This window comes from Serinus canaria, chromosome 23 (assembly GCF_022539315.1).
Source record: "Serinus canaria isolate serCan28SL12 chromosome 23, serCan2020, whole genome shotgun sequence".
In the NCBI taxonomy this organism is placed as follows: domain Eukaryota; kingdom Metazoa; phylum Chordata; class Aves; order Passeriformes; family Fringillidae; genus Serinus; species Serinus canaria.
Window position 1 is genome coordinate 4,912,213 of NC_066336.1, and position 24,525 is coordinate 4,936,737.

The following is a 24,525-nucleotide window of genomic DNA, read 5'->3' on the forward strand; positions in this document are numbered from 1 at the left end:
GGGGAGCCGCGGTTTTGGGCCGCGATTCATTTTTTCGCAGCTTTTCAATGGGGGGTGAATGACTCATGGAATCCTTTCTCCGTTTCTTTCAATGTTTTTTTGGGTCTCTTTGTTCCTGTTTTGCTGATTAAATGATGGGAATAAGGAAAGGCTCGGCGTGATGGAGGCGGCTCCTGCGCCGCGGCACATCGGTTGTAGGAGTCTCAGGCATTTTTCCTGGCCGTGCTAGAGGACACAATGAGATTTATTTTAAATATGTCTCATGCAAGGTGCTTATTTGCCCAGCGTGTGTACGCGGCACAGCTCACTCCCGGCGTGCTCCAGAATGCCCTACCATCTTCCTCTGCCATGATTAATAAGATTTTTAAATCCATCCCCGTTCTCAGGGGGGAAAAACCTGCAGGTACAAAGGGCAGAGCCGAGCCGATTCTCCTTCTTGCACTGAGCACAAAGAAATCGAGCCCAAAAGGTTGGACTTGGCTTTGTGGGAGTGAGCTCAGGGATGCCAGTGTGAGCTTTGCTGGTAGACGGGCAGCCCTGCCAGCATCCCCATCCCTGTGATCCCCAGCAAGGGGGAAGCTGAGGCAGCATTCAGAACCTCCAGGAGGGCTGATTCACCGGGCAGAGACACCCATGGTGGACGGTCCCTTCTCCACCACCCCCAGCACCTGTGGCGGGGAGGGCCCCGCGGCCGGTGGCCCGGTGACACGCGCTGTTTGCTCCTTCTCCAGGGTGCTGCTGCCCGCGGGGACGTCCTGCCCGCCCTCCTGCCCGTGCCCTGGGCCATGTCGTCCTCCGACGAGGAGACCCTCAGCGAGCGCTCCTGCCGGAGCGAGCGGTCGTGCCGGAGCGAGCGCTCCTACCGCAGCGAGCGCTCGGGCAGCCTCTCCCCCTGCCCCCCCGGGGACACCTTGCCCTGGAATTTACCCCTCCATGAGCAGAGGAAGAGGAAGAGTCAGGATTCGGTGCTGGACCCGGCCGAGAGGGCTGTCGTCAGGGTCGCAGGTAAGGCAGCGCCTTGTTGGTTCCCCCCGGGGGTTCTCAGGGCTCCCCCGCGGTGACTGAGATGCTCTTGGGGTCACCTCTGTGCCCCGCTGCTCCTCAGGGAGCCTGGGGATGGAGGGGGAGAGGAGGGGAGGGATGGAGGTGGCTCTGGTGGCCGAGGAGCAGGGTGGTGGTTTGTCTCTGCCATGGCTTTGTCCTCTCCAGGCTGGCCCCGGGTGGTTCATCCCCTCAGCACTGGGGTTAAGAGATGACTGGGCACCTCCAACTGCGGGTTGGGTGACATTAAAATGCTTAATTAAGGACTGAATGGCTCCTTGGTGGAACAATGCCCTCGGCTGAACTCCGGGGAGGAATTTGCCCGGGGAGGTTTGGGATTCCCGCCCGGATGATGGAGCTGGGGCTGCTCCTTTGTGGTGCCCATCAGCAGCTCCATCGCCGTGGTCACTGGGACACGCGATGTCGCCGTGTGGAGGGGACAGTGCCTCGTGTGTCCCTTTGCCTGCTGTGCTGCTGACCCGGTCACAGTTCCGGGGAAGGAGCCAGAGCTGGGAGGCAGAAACAAAGGCAGGGCTGGACCCATCTTGGCCGATGGCTCCCGATTCTGCTCTGGGGGCGGTGGGGACCCTGCTCCAGGATAGCTGGGGCGGGAGGATGGGGAAATCTGGTCAGGGTGGTGGCTCCAGGCAGCAGAGCTGGGGTTTGATTCTTCACTGGGGCCAAACGGCCATCAAGGGCTTTGATCTGCGTCTGCCGCGGTCTGTCCACATCTCCCGGCGCTCCGGGCGCCTTTGATCTGCTCCTGCCCGAGCAAACGGGGATTTGGGAATCAGGGCCGTGCTAAGGGACCCCTGCTGAGCCCTGGCCAGGCTGTTCCTGGCTGTTGCTCCAAGAGAAACCCGGGGCTGGGTTTTAATCTCTCTGGTGGGAGTGGGCACAAGGGTGACAAACCCCTGAGGTGCCCGCTCTGCTCAGCCAGCCCCCAGTCAGTGACCAAACCAGCCCCAGTGCTGGGCTCCCCATCCTGTGGGGACACAGACTGGGAGCACTGGGGAGCAGGGACACACCTGGCACAGGGACAGGTGCCACCAGGTCAGGGGTGGTTGTGGGGTGCTGCTCTCTCTCCCTGCCTGCCCCATGGCACGGGGTGCGTGGGGATCCGGCCGTGCCGCTGTGCCAGCCCAGGAATCTCGGGGCTGGAAGAACCAGTTGATTCAAATGATGGCTCTTGAGAATGCACTGTCTGGGGCTGGGACAGGCAAATGTGCAGGGTGCGGCTGGCCCGGCCCCAAATCCCAAATCCCAAATCCCTGGGGCTGGGAGATGGAGGGGTACTGGGATCCTGCCGTGTTCACTGCTTCTCACCGACCCGCTCTGCCCCAAAATCCCCATCCTCCCACACCCCAGGGATGGATTCTGCCAAGGCCCAGCCATTCCCCAGCTCCATTTCTGCCCGGGATGCCGAGTGTTTGTCATCACCCAGCTGGATCCAGCCTGTGATGAAAGGCAGGGGGATGTCACAAAATTCGGTCTCATGCAGATTGCCCATTAAAAATAACTCAGGAGGTGCAGCGAGACAGTGCTGAGCTGGGAAAAAAAAAGAAGAGTTCTGAGACAGTTTTGTGTCACCAAGTTTGAAAATGAGCTGAAAAATTGATTCAGATCTTTGCATTATTCAGTGGGAATGTCTGCGGGGCGCTGGCTGCCCCAGTGCCTCTTCCCACTGGGATCAGGCTTGGGACCAGGGATAGTAGCCTGAGGAATGTGCCCTGGGGCACCTGGCACATTCAGGGGAGAGCAATGGGGTCTTGGCTTTTTGGGATCCCCCAGGAAGGGGCACCAGGGCCTGGGGATGGAGCCTGGGCATCATTTGGGGCTGGGGAGCCCCATCCTTGTGCCACCATGGACCTTGTAGAGATGACACAGGAGGAGTGGCACCTCTGTGGGTTTGGGGGACACAGGGATCTTGGTTTTGGGGGGACACAGAGATCTGGGGGGCTCTTCCTCCTCACTGTCTCTGGGGTCCAGCAGTGTCTGCATCCCTTCTGGCCATCAGAGCCAAGGAAAAGAGGGCACAGCCCAGGGAGGGCCTGTGGGGGGCTGGGACACGCTGGCCCAGGTCTCCAGGCAGCTCTGGAGCCATTCCCTGCTTTTCTGGCATCTCCTGGGAAGGCAGCGGTGGGAGGGGAGGGGGGAGCAGGACGTGGAGGGTCAGAGTGTGACCCGTGGCCCTGCCTTGCTCTGTCTCGCTCCAGGCTCTTGGCAGAGGGTGAGGGAGGGCGGGGGTGGCTGCTTTTGGGGAAAAAAGGGCTCTTTTATCCTAAGTCTGGTGCTGCCAGGGCCGTGCTGGGGTGCTGCTGGGCCAGGAGGGGCCGGGGGACTCCGGGATGCCAAGGGTGAGCGGGCAGGGGTGATGGACGAGGCGTCGCTGGGGCTTTCCAAGGGCTCTTTGAAAAGGTTCCTGGGAGTCCTTTGTCACTCGGGCGCGTCACCCGCGCCGCTGGCAGAGCCGGCGCTGGCTGAGGGAGGGAGCTGTGCTTCATCCCCGGGGACACGGGAACAAACCCCCTTGTTCTCGCTGCCTTGGGAGCTCGGGGCAGGTTCCGTGCAGCGCTCCCGCTGCCCGAGGAGGAATCGCTGAGTGCCAGCTGGCCGCCACAGATTTCCCTTTCCCTGGGAACGCGTTTTTGGGTCAGAGGGATGTGGAGAGTGCAGGCACCTCTGCAGGGCTCGGTGCCGGGGGCGGCTCCGCGGGCAGAGCCGGGGGAGCTGCGCCCCTGGGGCCGTTCCTGGGGGATTCTCCGGCCGTTCCCAGGGGGATGCTCCGCTGAGGATGCGTGCCTGGCACCGCCGGGCACAAAGGCCCTGCCACGAGGTCGCCGAGATCGAAACCCTCCTCCCCACGGAGGCTCTGGCGCGGATGCAGCCCGGCACCCGCGCTCTGTGCCACGTTAATTACTTTTCCTAATTAAGGCGCTAAGCTGAAAGGGAGATGCCTCCAAAACCGGGATGAGGGGGGTGATTTGTGTGACCCCACCCCAGGCCTGGGGCTGAGGGAGGAGGAGGAGGAGGAAGATGGAGGTGCTGCCCCTGGCCCCTCTTCATTCCCTGGAGGGATGCGGGGTGCGGCTCCCCCATCCTGAGGGGGCTCGGGGGTCCCTGGGTGACGGTGGGGACACACAGGGTGTCTGTCTGAGCGGGATGGGGCTTTTCTCGTTGCCATGGTTACCCAGCCGGGCCCTCCAGTTGCCATGGGAACGGCGCATCGGGGTGAAAAAGCAACGTCTTGAGATGGCCAAAAAAGGGCCGGGATTTGCCCCAGTGAGGGGGGGCTGGGTCTGGCAGGGTCATGGTGAGGGGATGTCCTGTGGGCTCAGCGGGGTGTGGGTGGGCATTGGGGGGACTGGGGTGTCCCCTGGCCTGGGGACAGCCACCCTCGTGCCCTGTAAGAGCTTTTTCCACCGGAGGATTTGCTCCATGAGCCCGGCTAGGATTTGGGGGGGCTGAGTGGGGTTTCTGTGGGTATGGCAGTGCCAGGCAGGTTTGGCCCTGAACCCCCATTTCCCAAACCCGGTGGGGTTTGGCTCTGCCCCACTGCTCCCGTTGCTGGGGCCTTTCCATCCCCTCCAAAGTCCCCCAGCTGATTCTCAGGACCCCCATTTTCCTGCCCATCCCTCATCAGATGATGCTGAGGGGTCCCCACTCCCCCTGGCCCCTCCAGGCAGTGCAAAGTGTCATCTCTTGTGCCAGGCCCGCTGTCACCCCTCTGTGTCACCCTCTGGTGCCACTGTCTGTGTCAGTCACCCTCCTTTGTTGTCCCAATGTCACTCCCAGTGTCACCCCCGGTGTCACACACAGTGTCAGCTCGTCCCTGGTGTCGTTCCTGGTATCACAGCCATTTTCACCCCCTGTGTCACCCCCAGTATAATCCCCGATGTCACCCCCGATGTCACCCCTGTGTCACCCCCCGTTGTCCCCTCCCGGTGCTGCCCCGAGCGGCCGCCAGGGGTCGCGGCGGGCCCGGGGCGGGAGCCAGAGGGGGGGGCCTATGAAGGGGTGTGGCCTCAATGGGGCGGAGCAAATACGCTCCGGTGGGCGGGGACTGTTCAGACGGGCGTGGCCCCGATAATTTCGGACTCTGCTCTGGGGCGTGTCCAGGGGCGTGTCCCCCCGTGGCAGTGTCCCCGTCCATGGGGGGGTTACCGGGCCGGTGTCGGGGGGGTCCCGGGAGCCATGAGGGGGTCTGGGGGCGTGTCCCCCCGGTGGGCGAGTCCTGGGGCAATGGGCGGGTCCCGGGGCGGGTCCCGGTGGCGATGGGCGGGTCCCGGTGGCGAGGGGCGGGTCCCGGGGCGGGTCCCGGTGGCGAGGGGCGGCTCCCGGGGCGGGTCCCGGTGGCGAGGGGCGGCTCCCCGGGGCGGGTCCCGGTGGCGAGGGGCGGCTCCCCGGGGCGGGCCGGTGCCGGGCGCGGCGCGGCGGAAGCGGCCCCGGCACAGACGGGCCCTGGCCGCGCCGCCGGCAGCTGCGCCCAGCGCGGGCACAAAGGCCGCCATGGCCGGGTACGTGCCGGGGCTGCTCCCGGCCAACCGCAGCCAGGAGAAGGAGTTCGTGCAGGCCTACGAGGACGTGCTGGAGCGATACAAAGGTACCGAGCCCGCCGGGCCCCGCGGCCGGGCCTGGAGCGCGCCGGGGCCGCCCCGCGGGGCTCAACCGGCGCCTTCCCGGAGCCTTCCCGGTGTTTTCCCGGTGTTTTCCTGGTGTTTTCCAGGTGTTTCCTCGGTTTTCCGGGCTGGATGCTCGGGGGCAGCATCCTCGGGTTGCGCGGTGTCCCCGCGTGGGGTGCCCCGGTCCGGGTGTCCCCAGCGTGGGGACAGCGTCTGAGCGTCCCGCGTGTCCCCCGCGTGGGGTGTCCCGCGTCCCCGCGGGGGCTGCGTGCGGCAGCTCCATCCCTGCGTGGGGCTCCTGGGTGCCGCGGCTCCTGCGTGGGCTGCCCGCGGGCTCAGCATCCCTGCGTGGGGTGCCCGCGGGAGGAGCCACACTGCTGTCGCCAGCGTGGGGTGTCCGGGGGCGCTCGGCAGCCCTGAGTGAGCGCCCCACATCCCCTGGGTGCCTTTCGCAGAGTTTTGGGGTCCCCGTGTCCCTTCCAGCATCCCGGCCGGGCACCGCGAGCAGCACGGCATCTCTCAGCGCTGTGCCCTCACCCGCCGTGCACCAGGGACGTGGGGACCCCTCGGTGTCCCCAGAGCCCCCCCCGCGGCCGGGGTCCCTCTCGGCGCGGGGTGAGGGGCCCAGGTGCTGCCGGTGCCGGTACCGGCAGTGAGTGTGCAGTTTTGATGTCAGCGGCTCGTTCCCGGCAGCTGTGTGTGTGCGTTCCCATTCTTCTGCTTGTTATTATTATTTTTTTTTCCTCCTCCTCCCCGCTGCAGCGCTCGGCTTGTCCTGGAGCCCAGATTCCAGCCCCACAGGGCTCCCAGTGCTCCGTTTTATGAGTTTAGCAGCCAAGTCTCTTTAAAATGCGGATGGCCGGGCTGAGAGGGGCCAGGCGCTCCCAGTGCCTGTTTCCTTTTCCTATTTTTTTCCTGCGGAAAAAGGGGAATAATGGATTCCCTGGCTCCCTGATTCGGGGGTGCCACTGAAACATCCCAGAGGTGGGAGAGACGCGCAGCCTCCACAGGGAGCAGGGAATAAAACCTCCTCAGGTGCCTTGGAAAGGCACTGGCAACGTGACTTGGGCTCGTCCAAGTACTCGACAAACTTTTTTATTAATCAAAAGATGCTTTGATGTAGTTGGGTTCAGCGTGGAGACGCTGGCGTGCAAGGAGCTGCTGTTTGCATCGGGTTTGCTTTGTTCCAGAAAAAAAAATGGAAATTCCAGGGCCTGTAATGCACTTGGTTTAGCTGGAGCACCCTTGGCACCTGGGCTCCCCTTGCCCGCTCTCTGCTCTGGCTCTTGGTGCCTTCCATGAGCAGTTGGGTCCTTTTGGGAAGGAGTTTTCTAGGGAATTCCTGATTTTTGCACTGGGATATGGTAGAAAGCTGGATAACTTGGAAATACCCTGCTGGGTGTTGTCACAGCTTGTTTGTGGTGTAGGGGAAATGAGTGTTTATACTCCATAAAAGCTTTTCTTTGCTTTTGACCCCTTCCCAGCTCCCCACCCCTCCTGGGCCATCCCACCAGCGCTGCCAGGGCTGAGTGGGAGCCCCAGTTTGGGTGGTTTGGGTTTGAGTTGGTGGGTATGTCGTCTCTTCCCTGTTATTCTCCACTGCAGCTCCTGTAAACCGTTTGGTTTTTCCTGTCCAGAACAAGTTTTCCACTGGCTCATCCCCTCCCCCTCTTAATCCTGCAAAAACAGAGTTTTCCCTGAAATGTGACTGCTGAGTGGGGAGACCTGTGGTGTTCTTGTGGTGGCCACCCCAGACCTGGCACTGGCAGCAAGGAGGGCAAGGAGGACACTTGGCACTGCCAGAGCCAGGGTTGCAAATGCATTTCTCTTAGCCAGCACCACTAAATCCCCTAAAAAATCCCAATTTGAGCAGCGAGGCCTCTGCCGTCGAGCGAGCCGGGACAGGTCTGGAGGGAAGGAGAGCAGCAGCACGGGAAGAGTCCCAGAGCAGGCTGTGAGTCCTGAATTTCCCTGGTGAGCAGGAGTGAAGCAGCTGGCAGATCCCCGTGATTCCTTTCTTTCTAAGAACACCCACCCTCGGCAGCGGGGTGCGGGAGCTGTGCCGCAGCGCTGCGGCGCCGGGACTCGCGGGATGCTCCCGATCCCGGGCCTGCCTGGGGGAGGACATTGCCATCAGCACTGCTGGGACACCCACCCGCTGTGCCCTGCTCCCAAGGGGGTGGCTGCAACCAGAGGATGGGGCTAAAAGTGGGCATTTTGGGGGTGGTGGCTCCGGTGATGTCTCAGCGCTTCGTTGCTCTCGCTTCCTTCAGCGCCGGCGTCCTCGGGGTTGTCCTGTCCGGAGAGAACCCCACACCTGCAGCTGGGAGGCCCCCAGTGCCACCACCTTCACCTGCGTGGCCCAGCTGGCAGCCAGCAGGCCAGTTCCCTGCAGGGATTCCAGCCCCTCTTGCCTCATCCCTGGATCACAGTGCCGTGGCACATGCTGGGACCTGCTGCCGCGGATCCCGGTGGGAATGACGGTGTCGGCGCTGATGGTTGAGTTTTTTGGACACCTCTCTGTTGGGGTCTGGGCTGACTCTGTCACCCTCAGTGAGGCCCAGCAGCTGAGGCTCCTCTCCATTCCCATGGCAGCCTCCTGTTGTGTTTTGGGGGTGCTGAGCCTCACCTGGAAAATCAGGAGCCAGCACGTGGAAATCCCGGCCCCGTGCTGAGCAGCCCCGGCAGCTCAAGGGTGCCGGCGGCTCTGCCAAGCTCAGAACACAGGTCATGCTTCCCCTGCTGTAAACATTAACTAATCAATCCTGGTGAAATCCTGTCTTTCTCATAGTTCACTGGGGTTTTTTTGGGGATTGGGGGTGGAAAACCTGGAGGTGTTGCACCTCAAAAGCTTTTCCCCGCTGCCGGCGCTGTCTCTGCCTGCTCCGAGGTGCCCGACTCGTGGCCTGGCTTGTTTGGACTGGGACAGCACAGGGTGGCTTGTCACCTTGGTTGAGTACACTGCCTTCAGTTAGGGAGGGAACAACCTCCCAAGGACTGGAGGAGACCCTGGGGTGGGCAGGAGAGGTGGGGGACCCTTGTATAGATCAACCAGGATTGATTCCAGTTGGGACTGGAGACTTCCTGGTGGTGGGTGGCATTCCTGGCCGTGCCCATCTCTGAAGAACCTCATTTTTTCCCACTTGTGGCTGGTGTTGTGCCCCAACAAATGCACCTGGAGGTGTCTGAGGACTCAGAAGTGCCTTGTTCCTCGAGCCAAGCAGCTCTCCCAGTGTGCAGCCACCTCCTGATGCAGGGGATTGCTGGGAGATCCAACCCACGAGGATAAACCTCGCTCCTGGCTGGTGCTGAGTGGGCTGCACGAGGCCTCTGTGGCCTCTGAAGTCACTGCTGGGGCTGGTGGCGTGGTGGTGACTCCTCAGTGGGGGAGAGGAAGCCCTTCTTCCTCTTCATCCCTCGGGAGCAGGGTTGGCCAAGTTCCACTTTTGGAGTGGAGAGTCCCTGGCTGGAGAAGTGTGGGGGGAAGCTGGGCTGGAGGCCAAGGGATTTTCCATCATTGGGTGAATAACCCTGATTTTGGGGGCGGTTGTATGGCAGTCATTGGCTTCTCTGGCATGGGGGGAGGGGACCAGAGGCAAAAGGGGGGTCAGGAAGGTGGGGCAGCCCTGGGTGTCTGAGCTGGAGCCCCAGGACTGGGTGCAGGAGCTGTTTTGCTCGGTTTGTTTTGGCCAGCGGAAAATGGGGCTGGTGGTGTCGCAGGTGACAGGATCCACCCCTGTTGCAGGTGACAGGATCCACCTGGCCTGGGTGGCTCTCTGCATGGAGCCATGCCCATGCCAAGGCCCAGCAGTGCCTCCCGGGCTGGCATTGCCTGGCAGAGAGGCAATGTGTGCCTCCCCCATCCCACAGCATCCCCAGCCCCAGCGGAAGCGGCGGCCGGCGTTGTCCTGGTGCCCTGCTGATGACCCAGAACCGTGGCTGATCCCTGCTCTCAGAGCTCCTGCAGCTCTTGGCTGCTTCTCCTCCTTCCCACGTGTGTGAGAAGATCCCCTGGGAGGGCAGGGGGTGGCTGCGGGGTGGCCTCACCCGCCGGTCCCTCGCTGGCACCGGGATGTGAGCGGGGCTGTGCCGGAAGGCTTTGATCTCCTCTCGGCAGCCTTTGCGAGGGGCTGGGGCTGTTCTCTGCCTGCTCTGCTCAGCTCTGCATTCCCGTGGAGCCTTTTCCTTCCCGGCTCATGCTCCGGGGCGAGACCGGAGTCTTTGACCTCCGTCTGCTGGGTCTGAGCCAACCTCCTCTCCAGGCTGGTCTCGCCTGTGTCAGCTAAGTTTAGACTGCTCTGGACATACCGTGGCTGATGCCAGTGGCAAGGAACCTCCCAGAGGGAAGTAAAACAAGAGGTTTTATTTAAATTTAAAGTGTCTTAACACCATTGTTTGAATACCCGGGCGATAAGTGCCTTTTTTATGGGTCTGAAATGGATAAATCCAGGCTGTGGGAGCAGCAGGGTGCTCTAGGTTCCAGGTCCTCCTGTCTTCTGCAGGGAGAGGCTGTGCTGGAGCTCGGGGTGGGTGTGAAGGAGCCGGTCCACGCTGGGATCTCTGGATCCAGCTCCATCCTCCTGCACAGAGGGGCTGTGAGCCCAGCCTGGACCGTGTGGCCGGTTCCTGCATGGGGCAGTGTTTCTCTGCCGGCTGCAGCAGCAGGGCCGGCACAGCCCTCGGCTGGCAGGAAGATGCTCGGAGCAGCTGGGAAGCAGCGCAGGGAAGCCCTGGAAGGGACCCCACACCCTGATCTCCGATAATCCAGCCCTTCCCAATCCTCTCCGTGGCTCTGCCGTGCTGTGGCTGGATCTTAGCGACGCCAGCCGAGTGTTGCAGGCAGGTGAGGCAATCTCTGCCCTGGGGAGAGGCGGTGCAGCGGTGCCGGCACACCTGGGATGGGGCCGGCAGCGGGGACACAGCGCTGATTGCCGGGGCTGGTCACCCGTGCTGTGCCCCCCGGCAGTGGGTGAGCCCTGGGCAGGACCAGCAACCCGCAGCCCTGATTGCTCACACCTTTCCCATCCCATCCCATCCCATCCCGTGGGGTGGGAACCAGCAGAGCCGGTGCTGGGAGGTGGAGGCAGGCAGCTGATCTGCCCAGCACACCCCTCATCCCTGCTGGATGCTGTCCTGGAGATCTGCCTTTCCTTCCAGACTTTCTTTCTCCCAGAAAATTCCAGTTTTAATCTCTCAGCACTGCCCTGGCTGGGGGGTCTGGGGGCGTTCAAACAGCTTCCAGCTTGGAGGGGAAAACTGCCAAGGAAATTCCCTGCACAGAGGATGCTGGTGTTAATGAGCTGGGAAGTTTCACTTCCAAGCTCTTGTCGTGGGGTTTTGTGTGTCTGGATGGATCTCACCCGGCTGGGGGGCCGGGGAGGGGGATCCTCCAGCCTCAGCTTCCCACAGGGATGTTTGCTGGGGCAGGAGGCTGAGTGATCAGATTTGGTGCATGTTTGGCCGTGGACAGGCTGAAATGAGTCCTGGGATGTGATCTGTGTGTCCTGCCCCTGGGTCAGATAAGCCCAGGGATTCCTGGAAGAGGGGGGGAAGCGGGAGGGGGGCTCTTGGGCGAGATGGTTTGGGAGATTCTGAGTGAGAAGCAGGATGCTGATCCCAGCAGGACGGGCTGCAGCTCCCTGTGGCTCCTGAGAGCACAGCCTGGCTCTGTGGCTGCCAGCAGAGGTGGGACAGGTCTGCAGAGCTGTGCTGGTCCCTGCAGCCGTGCCTGGAGTGTCCCTTTGTCACCCACTGTTTATCAGTGCTCCGAGCCAGCGAGCTCCGGGCACTGGGAGGCCACAATTGTGTTTATTTTGTTGTTTTCCTGTGCGTGACAAGCCTGCATTTCCATTTTTCATTTCCTGTCGAGCCCTGTTTCCCTCTGCTGAGTCCCAGCGTGCCCTGCCTGCCCTCCTCTGCTCAGATGAGCCTTTTTTTAATGATGCTGGGGAAGCTTTTCCAGCCTCCCACAGGTGATGAGTGCTGTGTTTTGCACATCTGCAGCACCTGCGTGGGCTGTGTTCTCTCCCAGCTTCTGTTTTGCCCACCTTGAGCTCTGCTGGGAGCCTTTTCCCCTTCCTCAAGCTCTGCTGGGACCCCTGCCCAGGTTGGGGGCGTAATCCTGGCATGGCTGGGACTGAAACCAGCTCCTCCTCCAAATCTCTTGCTCTGCCCTTGCTCCCCCCAGCCATCCACCCATTCCTGCCTTGATCCCAGGGGGATTTTTGTGTCCTATCAGGCTGGGACTCATCTTAGTTTTTATTAATCGTTATTCGGGTCCGTTGTGGCCCTACAGAAATGCTTTTGCCAGCAGCTTATTTTTCCCTGCAGGAAACTGTATACAAGGGCTGCCTTGGCTGGGAGATTCCGGCTGACCTTGGGCAGTTTTGCTCCTGGTCAATCCTGTGGGAGCGACTCCTTTCTGTGCGGGGTGGGGTCGGGAGGTCTTCCCAGCCTGCTAATGAGTGTTAATTAGTGTCCCCCCGTGCACCAGCCCAGTGCTTCAGACGTGTTCAGTTGCCACAGTGATGTTGGGGACAGCTGGTGTGGCCCTGGCTGTCCCTGTGACCCCGCTGGGGGCTCGCCAGGGCGAGCCTTGAGACTTTCCCTAAATAAATCCCCCCTGCACCCCAGACGCGTCCAGGATCCATTCCCTGCCTCTGGCAACACCCTTGAACAGCCCCATCCCCACTCCTGGGGCTGCTGGGGTGTCCCAGCCTCCCCCCAGCTCCGGGGTGACAGCGCTGGGGACAGCCAGGGGTGGCCCAGGAGGTTTCAGTGCAGGCGCCTCCAGCCGCGGCTGCCCGGGGGATGTTCCATCCTGGCCGGCTGCTCGGGATGCCTCTCGTTCCTGCCGGGAGGGCAGTTGCTGTGCTGGGAGAGCTGGGATTCCTGGATGCTTCAGGACCTGGGGGCTCCCCTGACTCCCCCCCCCCCCACCCCAGTCTCAGCGTGCTGCTGGAGCCAGCTGGAGAGATCCTCCCTCCTCCAGGAATTCCTGGCGTTCCCTGAGCTGGGATGCTTGGGGATGGGAGCTGGTGGCGTCAGACCCGCTTCCCATTAACCCCCTCGGGGCTGGAGGAGGGGAGTGTCCTTCTCTGAGGGGTTTGGGGGAGCTCAGTGGGTTCTGGGGGGAGTTCCCCCCACCTCCCTGCTGCTGCTGGCATTCTGGAGCAGCTGCCTGCTTGCCGTGTCCAGTGGCCATCCTGGAGGGCTCAGGTCTCTGCCAGGAAGGGGAGGATGGAGATAAATAAGGTGGGATCTCTGTCCCCCTGGATGGGCTCAGCTCTCCCTGCCTGTTTGAGGCTGTTGGAGAGGAAGGACCTGATGTCCCCTCATGTCCCCTCCATGGGGCTGTTCCCACCCTTCCTTCTCACAGCCCCTTTGTCAGCAAGGATCAGGATTTTTTTTTCCCCTTTTTTTTTGTTTCTTCCTTTAGAGGAAAATTCCATTGTGCTATTTTTAGTGGTGACAACTTGGCTTCTCCCAACAACTTTTATTCTGCTGCCGACGGGCGAGGGGGGATGGATGGGATGCCAGGGATGCAGGGGGCACCAGGATGGCTGGGAATGGCCCTGTGGTGCCAGGGATGCAGGGGGCACCAGGATGGCTGGGAATGGCCCTGTGGTGCCAGGGATGCAGGGGGCACCAGGATGGCTGGGAATGGCCCTGTGGTGCCAGGGATGCAGGGGGCAGAAGGATGGCTGGGAATGGCCCTGTGGTGCCAGGGATGCAGAGGGCACCAGGATGGCTGGGAATGGCTCCTGTGGTGCCAGGGATGCAGGGGGCACCAGGATGGCTGGGAATGGCCCTGTGGTGCCAGGGATGCAGGGGGCACCAGGATGGCTGGGAATGGCCCTGTGGTGCCAGGGGTGCAGAGGGCACCAGGATCCTGGGAATTGCCCTGTGGTGCCAGGGATGCAGGGGGCACCAGGATGGCTGGGAATGGCTCTGTGGTGCCAGGGATGCAGAGGGCACCAGAATGGCTGGGAATGGCCCTGTGGTGCCAGGGATGCAGAGGGCACCAGGATCCTGGGAATGGCTCTGTGGTGCCAGGATGCAGGGGCACCAGATGGGGAATCCTGTGGTCCAGGGTGGGGGCACAGGATCTGGAATGGCCCTGTGGTGCCAGGGTGCATGCACCAGATGCTGGGATGGCCTGTGGTGCCAGGTCAGGGGCACCAGGATGGCTGGGAATGGCCCTGTGGTGCCAGGGATGCAGAGGGCACCAGGATGGCTGGGAATGGCCCTGTGGTGCCAGGGATGCAGAGGGCACCAGGAGCCTCCAGCTCCTAAATCCAGGCTCTTCACATGGCCCTTCCCTGGAGGCTGGATGAGCTCCTGGATCAGCTCCTTGCTGGGAGCTGAGGATGTCACCTCCGTCCCCAGGGGTGCAGAGGGTGCTGGGCTGAGGAGGAACCTCACCACTGCTCCCCTTTCCAACTGGGAGCTCCCAGAGGGATTTTTGGCTCCCTGGTTCCCAGCTGTCAGGGGCACCAGCAGCAGCTGGCCTGCTGGGTTTGCTCTGCTCACCCTGCAAAGTGATACCCCCGGCGTGTGTCTGTCCCTGGAGAAGTGGCTGTGTGTCCTGGAGCTGCGGAGGAGGTGGACACGGGGTTGCTTCCACGAGTGTTTTGTTTCTGTTAATATTTTAATGGATAATTTGCTGTGGGATGTGGGTTGCTCTGGGGATGCATCTCAACACGTGGTGAGAGAGCCAGGGCTCACATGCCCTGGGTGAGGGGAATCTCCTCACTGCCCTGAGTTTCAGGGAGCTTCCCCCTGGTTTTTTGGGGGAATTTGGCTCCTGCAGCACATCCTTGCTCTATTTCTCTGCCCTTCCTCCCAAAAATGCTGTGTGGGAGCCCAGGCAGGATCATCCTGCACCGTGTGGTGGGTCTTGCTCAATCTGCTGGGATCTTTCCAGAGAGGGAATGGGGAGAGCAGGATCTACCTCCATGACAGCAGGTTTCAACACTACTGATGATGATTATATTATTATAATTATCATTGCCATTATTGTCTCTATTATTTGATTTAGCAGAAGTCCTGGTCCGTGCCTGGTGGACACCAGTCCTGCTGAAGGGCAGCAATGAGCAGGTCAGGCACTTGGATCCATCCCCCTTGGATGGCTCTGGGCTGCTTCCTGCTGCCAAAAATTCCTTTAAAACCAGTAAATCTCCTTTCCAGCTTTGTAAGCCCCTTGCAGCATGTGGCGAGTGTCGGGGGGCAGAGACAGGAGGGATCTGCTCCCCATCTGCTCCTGGCCCATTTTCCCAACATTTTATGGCACTTTTCTGATGGCTTCTCCCAGGTCAGTCACCAGGGTGGCTTTTCCCAGAAGGATGGGAACCCATCTGCCCCTGCCTGCCTTGAATCCCATTGTTTTTTTTTCCTTCCCCTCCCAATTCCCTCCACCACGCTCCTTGCTGGAAATATCCCCAGGACATCCAATCTCTGAAAGCTGTGGTGTGGAGGGGTGGGCAGGGGATGCCGGGGGGCCCTGGTGGTGCAGGGCAGTTGCTGGGCTCATTTGCAAAAAGGGGGGTGGCCTCAGCCCTGGGAGGCTTTCATCAAATAAGGAAAGGCTGCCAGTGGTCAAAGGGCGAGCGAGAGGAGTCCAGCAGGAATGCTGAGCTGGGGACAGTGGCTGGAGCTGCTGGGTGCCCCGATGCCACCCAGCTGAGCAGAGGGGTGCGTTGGGCTGGAAGATGAACTTGGAGAAGTACAAGAAGTTCCTGGATGGACTCGGCACCCTGAGAGGTATTTGTGACCCAGGGCAGGGAGAGGCTGAGCAGATGGGTGCCACCATCTGCCATCGATCCCTGGTCAAGGATGAGCTGCTGGGGAGGGAGGGAGGGAGGGGAGCTGCTCCCGGGGCTCCTTCACTTCCCTCTTTTGTCTCTCCTTGGCTTTGGAGCTGGGCACAAAGGAGCTCTGGGGCAGCAGCCGGCCCAGCCCTGAGAGCAGCTCAGGGAGCCCGGGGAAGCTGCTTGGCAAAGAACTGGGAAAGGAATTGAGCTCAAATTGCTGCTCCAGGGGAGAGCAGGCTGCTGTTCCCACGGGCTGGGGGCTGATCCTGCTCTGCTGAGCTGTTCTCACCGTGTGGCCGCAGGTAGATGGTGGCACCCGGGTGCAGATTGCTGTTCTCCCACTTCACTTCTTTCTAAAGCTCTTTCCCAGTGCTCTGCCCTCTCCTGCCTCTCAGGCTGTCCCTGGAGAGCCAGCTGGGACACCCGATCGTGCTGGGCTGGCCCCTGGCAGGTGGCTGGAGGCACGCAGCCGTTGTCCCACTGTCACAAGCAGCGAGCCCGGGCTGCAGGAGAGCAGCTCAGCTTACCTGGAGCTCTGAGAATGCTTTTTCTCCCCTTTCTTTCTCTATTTTTTATCTTCCCTGCTGTCAGAGGAGCTTTTTTCCTCTGGAATTCCCAGCCAGCCTCATCCTGCTGCAGGAGTTCTGCTAGGAGGAGAGGAGGGGAGAGCAGAAGGCACCTGGAATGCCATCGCCTGTCACCCAACAATGCTGTCATTGACTTGCCCCTTTTTACAGCAAGGCCTCGGCTGGGCTTTACCAGCTGATCCCATTGTATAACAAAGGTGAATCAATTCCATGTTTAATTTAGCAGGGAGCCAAGGGAGTTGTCACCAGCGGGCTGGCAGTGTCCCCACCCTCCCGTGCCGCCGCCGCCGCTGCGAAGGGTTAATCCCCCAGCTCTGTGCTGACAGCTGCCCTGAGTTATCGAGTCTGGGAGGAATATAATTCACTTTCTTATGCTGCCCTGTGTCCATCATGCATTTTTCCTGAGCCTCGCTGCAGCTGGCCCTGGGAATCAATGTAAGAGGAGCCCGGAGTGGCCGTGTGCCGGCTGGGAGTGCCGGGGGTGGTGGCCAGCTCTGTCCCCTCCATCTCCAGCCCCTTGGCAGCCAGAGCAGGGATGGGTGCTGGGGTTGGGTGTGGGGTTTGGGTGCCATTGAGCCCCACTCTGTGTTTTAGGGCTGCTGCTGAAGCTCTTTCCCTCTTTCCAGCCCCGTCTCCAGCTGCAGCTCGGCGAATTCCCGTCGTGCCCGCGAGAGCGAGGTGCAGGGAGCCAAGATGACATTATTAATTGTGTTTACAAGGTGACTGCTTGCAGGAGCTGAGCTGGCAGCCTTCCCCTCTCCAGGTGCTGCCCAGAGCCCTGCTGGGAGCCTTGGCTCCAGTGCTGGCTCCCACATCCCAGAGCTCGTGGCACTTTCCGTTCCCGCCAGCCCGGAACAAGGACATGGAAACGTGGGTGGCACGTCCCCGAGAAGCCCAGCCTGTGGGTTTTGGTCTGTTTTGCTGCCTCTAGAGCCAGTGATGACGACTTTTGTCTGTCACCAGCTGTGTTTACCGCAGCCCTTTGTGGTTTTAATTCAGTGGGATGGAGGCTGGAAGTGTCCAACCTGGTCTGGTGAAGGTGTTCCTGCCCGTGGGGCTGAAATGGCCTTTAAGGTCCCTTCCAACCAAACCAGTCTGGGATTCTCTGCTTGGAGGAGGCCAAACACTGCTTGAACCAGCACAGTTTGAGCCCTTTCACGCTGCTGGGGGGCTTCCCAGTGCATCCCAGCACAAAAGGGGTACCCACAGGGAATGTTTGTCTCTGTGGTGCTCACTGGCGTGGGGATGCTGTGCCGTGCATCCTGCTGTCACTGTTTGGCATTGCCATGGATCTAAGTGTGCTCCCAGCACTGAGAACAGCCAGCCCAGCCTGCCCTTGAGCTACAGGGCTGGCCAGAGCTGGAGGAAAACAAGGTTTTATTGCTGGAGAGGTTTTTTTTCCCTTCTCCCCCCTCATCTCTATTCATCTCCCCGGGGAGGTGGAGGCAGCAGCGGATATTGGAGCTGGGAGTGTTTCATATGTAAATGCTCGTGTGTGTAAGTCCAGGCCCCTGACCCCCGGCTCCGTGCCAGCATCCATCCCTGTCAGCCCTCCAAGGGGCTTGGAGAGCATCCCAGTGCCCCCAGCCCGCCCAGCTGGGATGGGGCTGGGGGGCCCTGCCAGATCCCTGTCTCCATGCCGGGGACAAAGGACGCTGCTCCAGGGGGGACCCTGCTCCGTGGCTGTGGGGTCACCCAGACTTTCCACACAGTTTCCATCTTGAGTTTCCCAGGGCAGCGTCAGTCACGGCCCCGAGATGACCAGATCCTTTGGGCTTGGCTGAGGAAACCCATTAGATTACAAATTTATTGCTGGGTTAATTTTACCAGCGAGCACAAGGCCGGCTGGTTTCGCTTTCTGAGGAGTTTTGTTGTTTACTTGGTAGCCGGCTCAAACCTGGCATCTCCTGGGCCCTGTCCGTGCATTGCCAGCTAATCTGGCTCCATCTGACCTTGGAGCTGCCACGTGCTTTCCCCAGGGGAACCAGGCTCAGATTTTCCCCCGTGACCAAGGAGTGGGTCCACGCTTGTTCCTGTCACCTCACCGTGGCACGTGTGCCCGCAGTGAGGAACTTTGCAGCTCTGCCGAGTTTTTGCTGTTAAAAAGGAGGGTTTTGGGTGTTTGGTGCTGCCTGAGGAGGATGTGTGGGGTCAGAGCAGGAGGCAGGAGCAGCATCCTGCCCTGCTGTGTGCCACAGTGCTGGAGTGGTGCCACAGCTCGTGCCCTTGTCACTGTTTGCTTTCGTCCCATCGTGTGGTGGCTTCCCCGAGGAGCAGACGGGGCCGCCCAAGGTGGCCGGGTGTGATAAGAGATCCAGGGCCAACATCTTCCTGGGTGGAGGCCCCGGTGAGTTTTGGCTCTGCCAGCCCTGTGTGTGAGGAGGATGGGGCTGGTGTCTCCTGGGAAAGGGTGAGGGACGCTTTTCCAGCACAGCCACCCATTGAGCTGTACCCTGGGCAGCCTTGCCAGGCAGGGACACTCACAGGCTGTGCCCTAACTGGGGATCTCTGCTGCTCTACAGCTTTCCCACCACAGCTGAGTGGTGCCAGGGATGGTTTTAGCCCTGGAGAGGTCCGGCTCAGCCCTGCTGAGGGAATCTGCTGGGCTTGGGCCAGGCTGGAGGGGTCCGGCGGATCTGGGGCTTGAACGGAGCGGCCAGAGCAGTGTTAGCAACTGGATTATTTCATTTGCTTTTTAACAGGGATTAAGTTTCTCTGCAGGAGAGGAGGTCTCTAGGGAACAGAAGTTTTGGGCTCCTGCCTCCCCCTTTTTTTTAATCCTACATTTCTCTGTGCTGCTGCACGCCAAGGCCAACTGGCCGGGAGCTGGCGGGAGCAGCTGGGATGAAGCATCACTTCAGGGCACAGCACAGCCATGACCTGGGGTGTGATCGAGCTTGGAAGGACCAGGACCAGCTCCTGGGTGCTGTGGGGAGACAGCTGTGGGTGCTGTGCTCCTCAGACCCCCCTCTCCAGAGGCAGGGTGCTGGGGCTGGCTGGCAGAACGAGCCACCGCTCCTTCTCCCGCCTCCCGCCCGGCGCTAATCAGGTTTCACACTGCTTAGTTTGGGACATCTAATGAGATCAGGGCTCAAGGTTGCTGCCTGCCCTCCATCTGCAGAGGAAGAGGAGGGAATCGGCTGCTTCCTTCTCTTTGACCTCCATTTCTCAGAGCAGGCTTTGCACATTTCTGGCTCCACCACCGCCATCCTCGTGTTCGCAGCCTGGCGAGGCTGGGGAGAGCCTGAGCTGCCTTTTGGGGCTCACCTGGGGAGAACCCTGAGCTGCCTTTTGGGGCTCACCTGGGGAGACCCTGAGCTGCCTTTTGGGGCTCACCTGGGGAGAACCCCAAGCTGCCTTTTGGGGCTCACCTGGGGAGACCCCGAGCTGCCTTTTGGGGCTCACCTGGGGAGCTGCAGGCAGAAAAAAGGGGGGCACCCACAATTTCCTAACAGCACCTTGGGCAGTGACCTCTGAGCTTTATTTGTGAGGAGCAGGACGAGGCCACCACGAGAGCTGGTGGCCATACCCAGGGACAGCCCAGCCCTGACCCCATTGGCCCTGACACCCCCATTGTGTGGGGCCTGTGCAAACACAGCAGCCCCCAAACAAAGCCCAGCCAGTTCCCACTAGCCCAACATTTGCCTGTTTCCCCCGCTGCCAGGCAGCCTCTGCTTGGCGTTGGAATAACGAGCCTCTCTGCGGAGACACCGGCTCTTTTGTTAGCTGGCAGAAAAGGAGTTTTGATGCCGGCCGTCCCTCCGCCCCCCGGCTTTCCTGCTCCCTAAGCCGCTGCTGTGGGAAGTGCAAAGCTTGGACTTGAGCTGCTGGGGATGATCCCAGTGCTTCCAGTCTGATCCAGCTCCCCACTGCTCCCCCGAGCAGCTCTGCACCCTGAGCAGCCACAGCACAGCGAGGTCTGCCTCCTCCAAGAGGGGCTGGGGGCTGAGACCTAATTTGGGGGATTTTCCCAGCGTTCAGGGCATTCCTGCTGCCTGGGCAGGCAGTGGGTGCAGGATTTGGGATTTGGGTTGCTCTCCTGTTCCTCTCCCCTCTGCCAGGGTTTCAGTCAAATCTCCTGGTGGGGGCTGTTTTTTGGGTGATTTGTTTTTTGGTGGCTTTCTCCCCCCCACTGCCGAGGTGTGCTGGGAATTCCAGAGCGGGTGTTTACCCAGCCGCGGAGAGGAGACGGCGGCTCTGTGGAGGTGTCCCCGTGGCCGGAGGGGCAGGGAGGGACCCGGAGATGGCATCGCCTTCCTCCTCCTCCCCCGGCCTGGGAAAGAAGCCACCTCTCGTGTCAGCACAGGCCCCTGGGAAGGCGTGCAGACGTGTGTGTCCTCTTGCACGTGGGTGTGCGAGCAAGCCTTCCTCTGCCCAGGGTTGGTGCTGCTCCCTCCCGAAGAGCCCGCGCTGTTTTCTGCTGGGAGACCTTTCCTGTTCCTTTCCCTGTGCATCCCCATCCTCACCTCTCCCCTCTCACCCAGCATTTCCAAGTGCATCCAGGATGGCTCCAAGCTCTCCGTGCAGCTTCGATCTGTCAAAGCCTGTCCCTGTTCCCTCCTGCCCTCCCCATGCAGGACGATGCCACCGAGTCCGTGCCAGCTCCGCGGGGTTCGGTGCTTTCCGTGGATTTTGTGGCATCACTCAACGGGCAGGAGCTGCCAGCGTCCTCGGAGGGGTGACAAGCCACGGGAGGTTTCCGAGAAGTGGGAAGCGATGAAATAATGCCTGAGCTGCTGCGTCAGCAGAATCCCAGCAGCCTTGGGGAGGGAGGTTTGTCATGCTGGGAAGGCAGCGGTGAGGTCACCCCCCCCTCCAGCCTGACGCTGGCTCCAGGGCGAGTTCCAAAGGCCGGGCAGTGCTGGGGAGAGCTGGGAGTGAGATGTGTCCAGGCTGGCTCTGTGTGCACGTAGCTCCTGGGCAAGGGTCTGCTGGGATCTGTGTCAGGGGCACAGGGAGCTGGGTCACTCTGGGGGATGCATGGAGGGGTGGGCACCCTGCTGGGGCTGGAAGTGCTGCTGGCTCTGGATGCCCCAAGAAAGGTGCTCACCAAAAAGTGAGCCTCACCAAGGAAAGGAAGGTGTTGCCTTGGGAATGCCGACTGCTGAACTGTGTGAGCCAGTTCCTGCTGTGTAGGGAACAGTCTCCTCCTGAGTTATTTTTGAGGTTCTTGAGGCCCTGGGTTCTCCTGTTGGCTCTGTCCATCTCACCGGAGCTGGTCCCTTTGGATGGCCCCCGTTGGGATGTCACATTCCCGCAGACCCCATAACTGCTGGTGTGCTGGGGGTTTGCCCTCCAGCCTGGCAGCAGGAGTTCATGCTGCTGGGGAATGATTAAGTCAGGAGCAGGTGGCCCTCCAGCTCAGCTGTTTGCCTTTGCAGGATGAAAGCCACAGGAATGATGTTTGCTTCCAGCCTTGCCTCAAACCTTCTTATCCCTGCCCTCCACCTCTGTGTCCCACAGCACGGGGGTCCTGGGGTGCTTTCCCACGTCCCCCCCATGCAGCTCTCCCAGCCCTGCTGTGGGAAGGGAAGTCTTGCCTTTTTTAAAAGATATTATTCTAATTTTGGTGCCCAGACGTCTGCTGGAAAAGGGAACACCTTCGTTCTTATCACTGGAGCTTCCTTTTGCTCAGTTCTGATTTTACCACTGATGGTGCCTGGGGGGGTTCTGAGGTTTCCTCCCAGCCCCTTCTCTCTCCTTTTGTTTTGCTGACCTTTGGAAGCTCCTCCGTGAGACATTTGCAGGCAAATATTGATTTGTGCTGCCCTCAGGGTGCAGACTGGGGGGAGTGGTGCAGAACAGCCCCCAGCCCTGGGTGGGATGGAGCTGCTCTGCTTAATCCAGGTGAATCCCACCTCGGGCTCCCGCTATTCCTGGGTAAATGGGGAGCAGTGGAGGGATTCTCAGAGCCAAAATCCCTATTTGCACAAACCCCTGTGTTTGGGACGTTGGTTTTCCAGCTCCACAAGAGCTTTGCTGTCTTTCTGTCTTTCCATAGTCCCGATTTTTGCCTCGCTGGAGTTGGGTGGTGATGCCCAGGGACCCCGCGGGCTTCTCCCTGTCCCTCCCAGCAGGAATGTGGCCGCCGGGGGATGATGAAAGCCAGAAGGAAATGTCGAACGTGGGGAATGTGCCCGCTGTGCCAGGAGCCGGCTGGCGGGGGCTCCCCGGCTGTGCCCGCACACGCTCGGCCCGGTGATTCACCGGCAGCGGGAGGGGATGGGGAGCAGGAGCCGAGGAGCTGGGCAGCGTCGGGAGCTGTGACCTGCCTCGTTCCACCTTGTTTTTAATAGCCCGGATCAGAAGAAACGTCATCTTTGTTCTGGCTTTCCTTTCCCAAGGCTGCTGGCGCCGCGGGCAGGGTGGAGCGGGGCTCCGCACCCCGCCGGGGCCCTGCCCGTGCTTGCCGGCAGAACGGGGTGCCCTGGCACGTGCGGCAGCGCTCGGCAGCCAGGGATGTGCCTTGCTGAGCTGGCTGTCTGTCTGTCTGTCCGCAGCTGCCTTTGCTGTGGTTTGCCAGGAGGGTGTGATGCTGACGAGGGGGGGGGGATGATCTCAGCTGAGCTCTGGAGAGGGGGGGGATGTGCTCCATCCCCTGGCTGAGGGTGGGGAGCTGTGTTTGTTCCAGCCCTGTGCCCCCCTCCAGCCCCCTGGAAGCCCAGACAGACTCCTCGGCCCACCTGCCCCTGGGTGGTGCTGACTGTGATTTACCCGGGCACCCCTGATCCAAAACCTGGAGTCTCCTTCCCCTCCTGGTCGGTTTTCAGCCACTGCCATAACTGAGATTTGCTCCTAAAGCTCCCAGAAAGGAGGAAAAAACAACAGAAAGGGGAAAAGCTTTGCTGAGGAAGCGGGGCAGGAAACCTGGCTCCTGTGCTGCAGTCATGAGTTTGTGCATGCTCAGCACTGCTGCTGGACAGGCCCTTTACCTGCTGGGGGGACCGGGGTGCCTGGTGGGCAGGGTGGGGTGACCCTGGTGACCCTTGGGGCAGAGAAGCCCTGCAGGGCACTCCCAGCTGCTCCCATGTCCAGTTTTTCCTGCTGCAGGCAATGGGGGGGCTTTGCTGGGCTAGGCTGGGGGGCACTGGCAGCACCCCCACCCACCTGGGCATGGTGGGGTGCAGGCAGAGCCCCGCAGCCATGCTTCACCCCGGCTCGCTGCTGCCGGGTGCCAGCTCTGGCTCTGTCACAGCCGTGCCCACTCCAGCGTTTCCACAGTGCCACCTGGCTGCCACCTCCCCGGGCTGGGACACACAGCCCTGGCCGGAGCTCACAGAGATTTCGCTGCCTTCTGCGAGGCCACGGCAGCCAGGGGGTGAAGGAGCAGCCCAGAGGCTTTACCCACAGCCATGCCAGGGTGCCTCCATGCCCTGAGTGGTGCCAGGGCACGGGGCTGTGCCCGGCTCCCGTGTGACGCTGCCCGGCAGCTTCTCCGGTCATATAAGGAGATGCCGGAGCCGGGAGCTGAGCGGGAGCTGATCTCTGTCGCCTGAGCATTACTCACTGGGGAGGCACATGGAAGGGGGAGGAACAGCCCAGGACACCCAGAGCTTGGCATGACTCAGCTCCAGGCAGGAGCGAGGGGGTCCGGGATCTGAGTCCCCCCTGCTGCCCCATGGGGTGCCCCAAACCCAGGTGGGGGGCAGTGCTGGGGTCCCACCACTGTGGGGGGTGCAAAATGCACCCTGTGCAGCAAGGGGGTGGCCTGCAAGGTGCAGACACCCCTGTGGGAGGGCAGGGCCTCTCCCCTCCCCAAATTCCTGTGCGGGTTGGAGATGTGTCCTCTCCCCACCCCTTTCCTTTTTGGGCAAAGCCGCCTTGCAAGGAACTAAAAATGAGCTGTTTGTGTTTTGGGTGCTCAGGGTGGTTTCCATGGCGGGGAGGGGGGGTGTGGGAGCTGGTGGCTGCATCCGGGGCTGGGTGGTCCCCAGAGCTTGGCAGAGTCATCCCAAAACCCGACGTTGGCTCCTGACAGCCCGGGTCAGGCACCTCCTTCCTGCCCTGTCAGTTTCCTGAAAGGGGAAAGGGGAGTGGGGTGATGGTGTTAAACTGAGCTGGAGGAATTTGGGATCACAGGAATCCCCAGGATGGCCTGATGCAGCAGAGGGATGTATTGATATAAATATACATTTATATAAATATATTCAAAAGTTTGGCTTGGTGATCCTTGTGGGTCTTTTCCAAGTCAGGGCATTCTGTGATTCCATCAAATTATATGCATAAAAAGAAATAAAAACATCTACTTACATACAATTATATATATTTTAAGAATTTATTTCACTCAAAGCCTCCAGCTGGAGCAGCTGGCAGCACTCAGTGCATTTTATCATCCCCTCTGTGCAGGAAACACCCCGGAAGCCCAAGAGCAGCTGAGCCCCCGTGGTTGAGGGGATGTGGGAAAGCAGCTCCTGCTTCCTGGACCCTTTTCCTCTGGCACATCCCAGCTCCATCACGTCACCA

At 60.9% G+C, this 24,525-nt stretch overlaps 1 protein-coding gene across 2 annotated transcripts in view; it reads left to right on the forward strand.

The window, feature by feature from the left end:
* Positions 1-740: 740 nt before the first annotated feature.
* MACF1 (microtubule actin crosslinking factor 1) overlaps positions 741-24,525 on the forward strand; it is a 139,390-nt gene continuing 115,605 nt past the window's right edge. The window contains exon 1 of one of the 2 annotated variants that reach the window (XM_050983184.1): positions 741-1,005. In XM_050983184.1, the coding sequence (XP_050839141.1) occupies positions 786-1,005 (220 nt within the window). In that variant the 5' untranslated portion in view covers positions 741-785. The remainder of the gene's footprint in view (positions 1,006-24,525) is intronic. The other variant, XM_050983185.1, reaches the window with a different exon arrangement.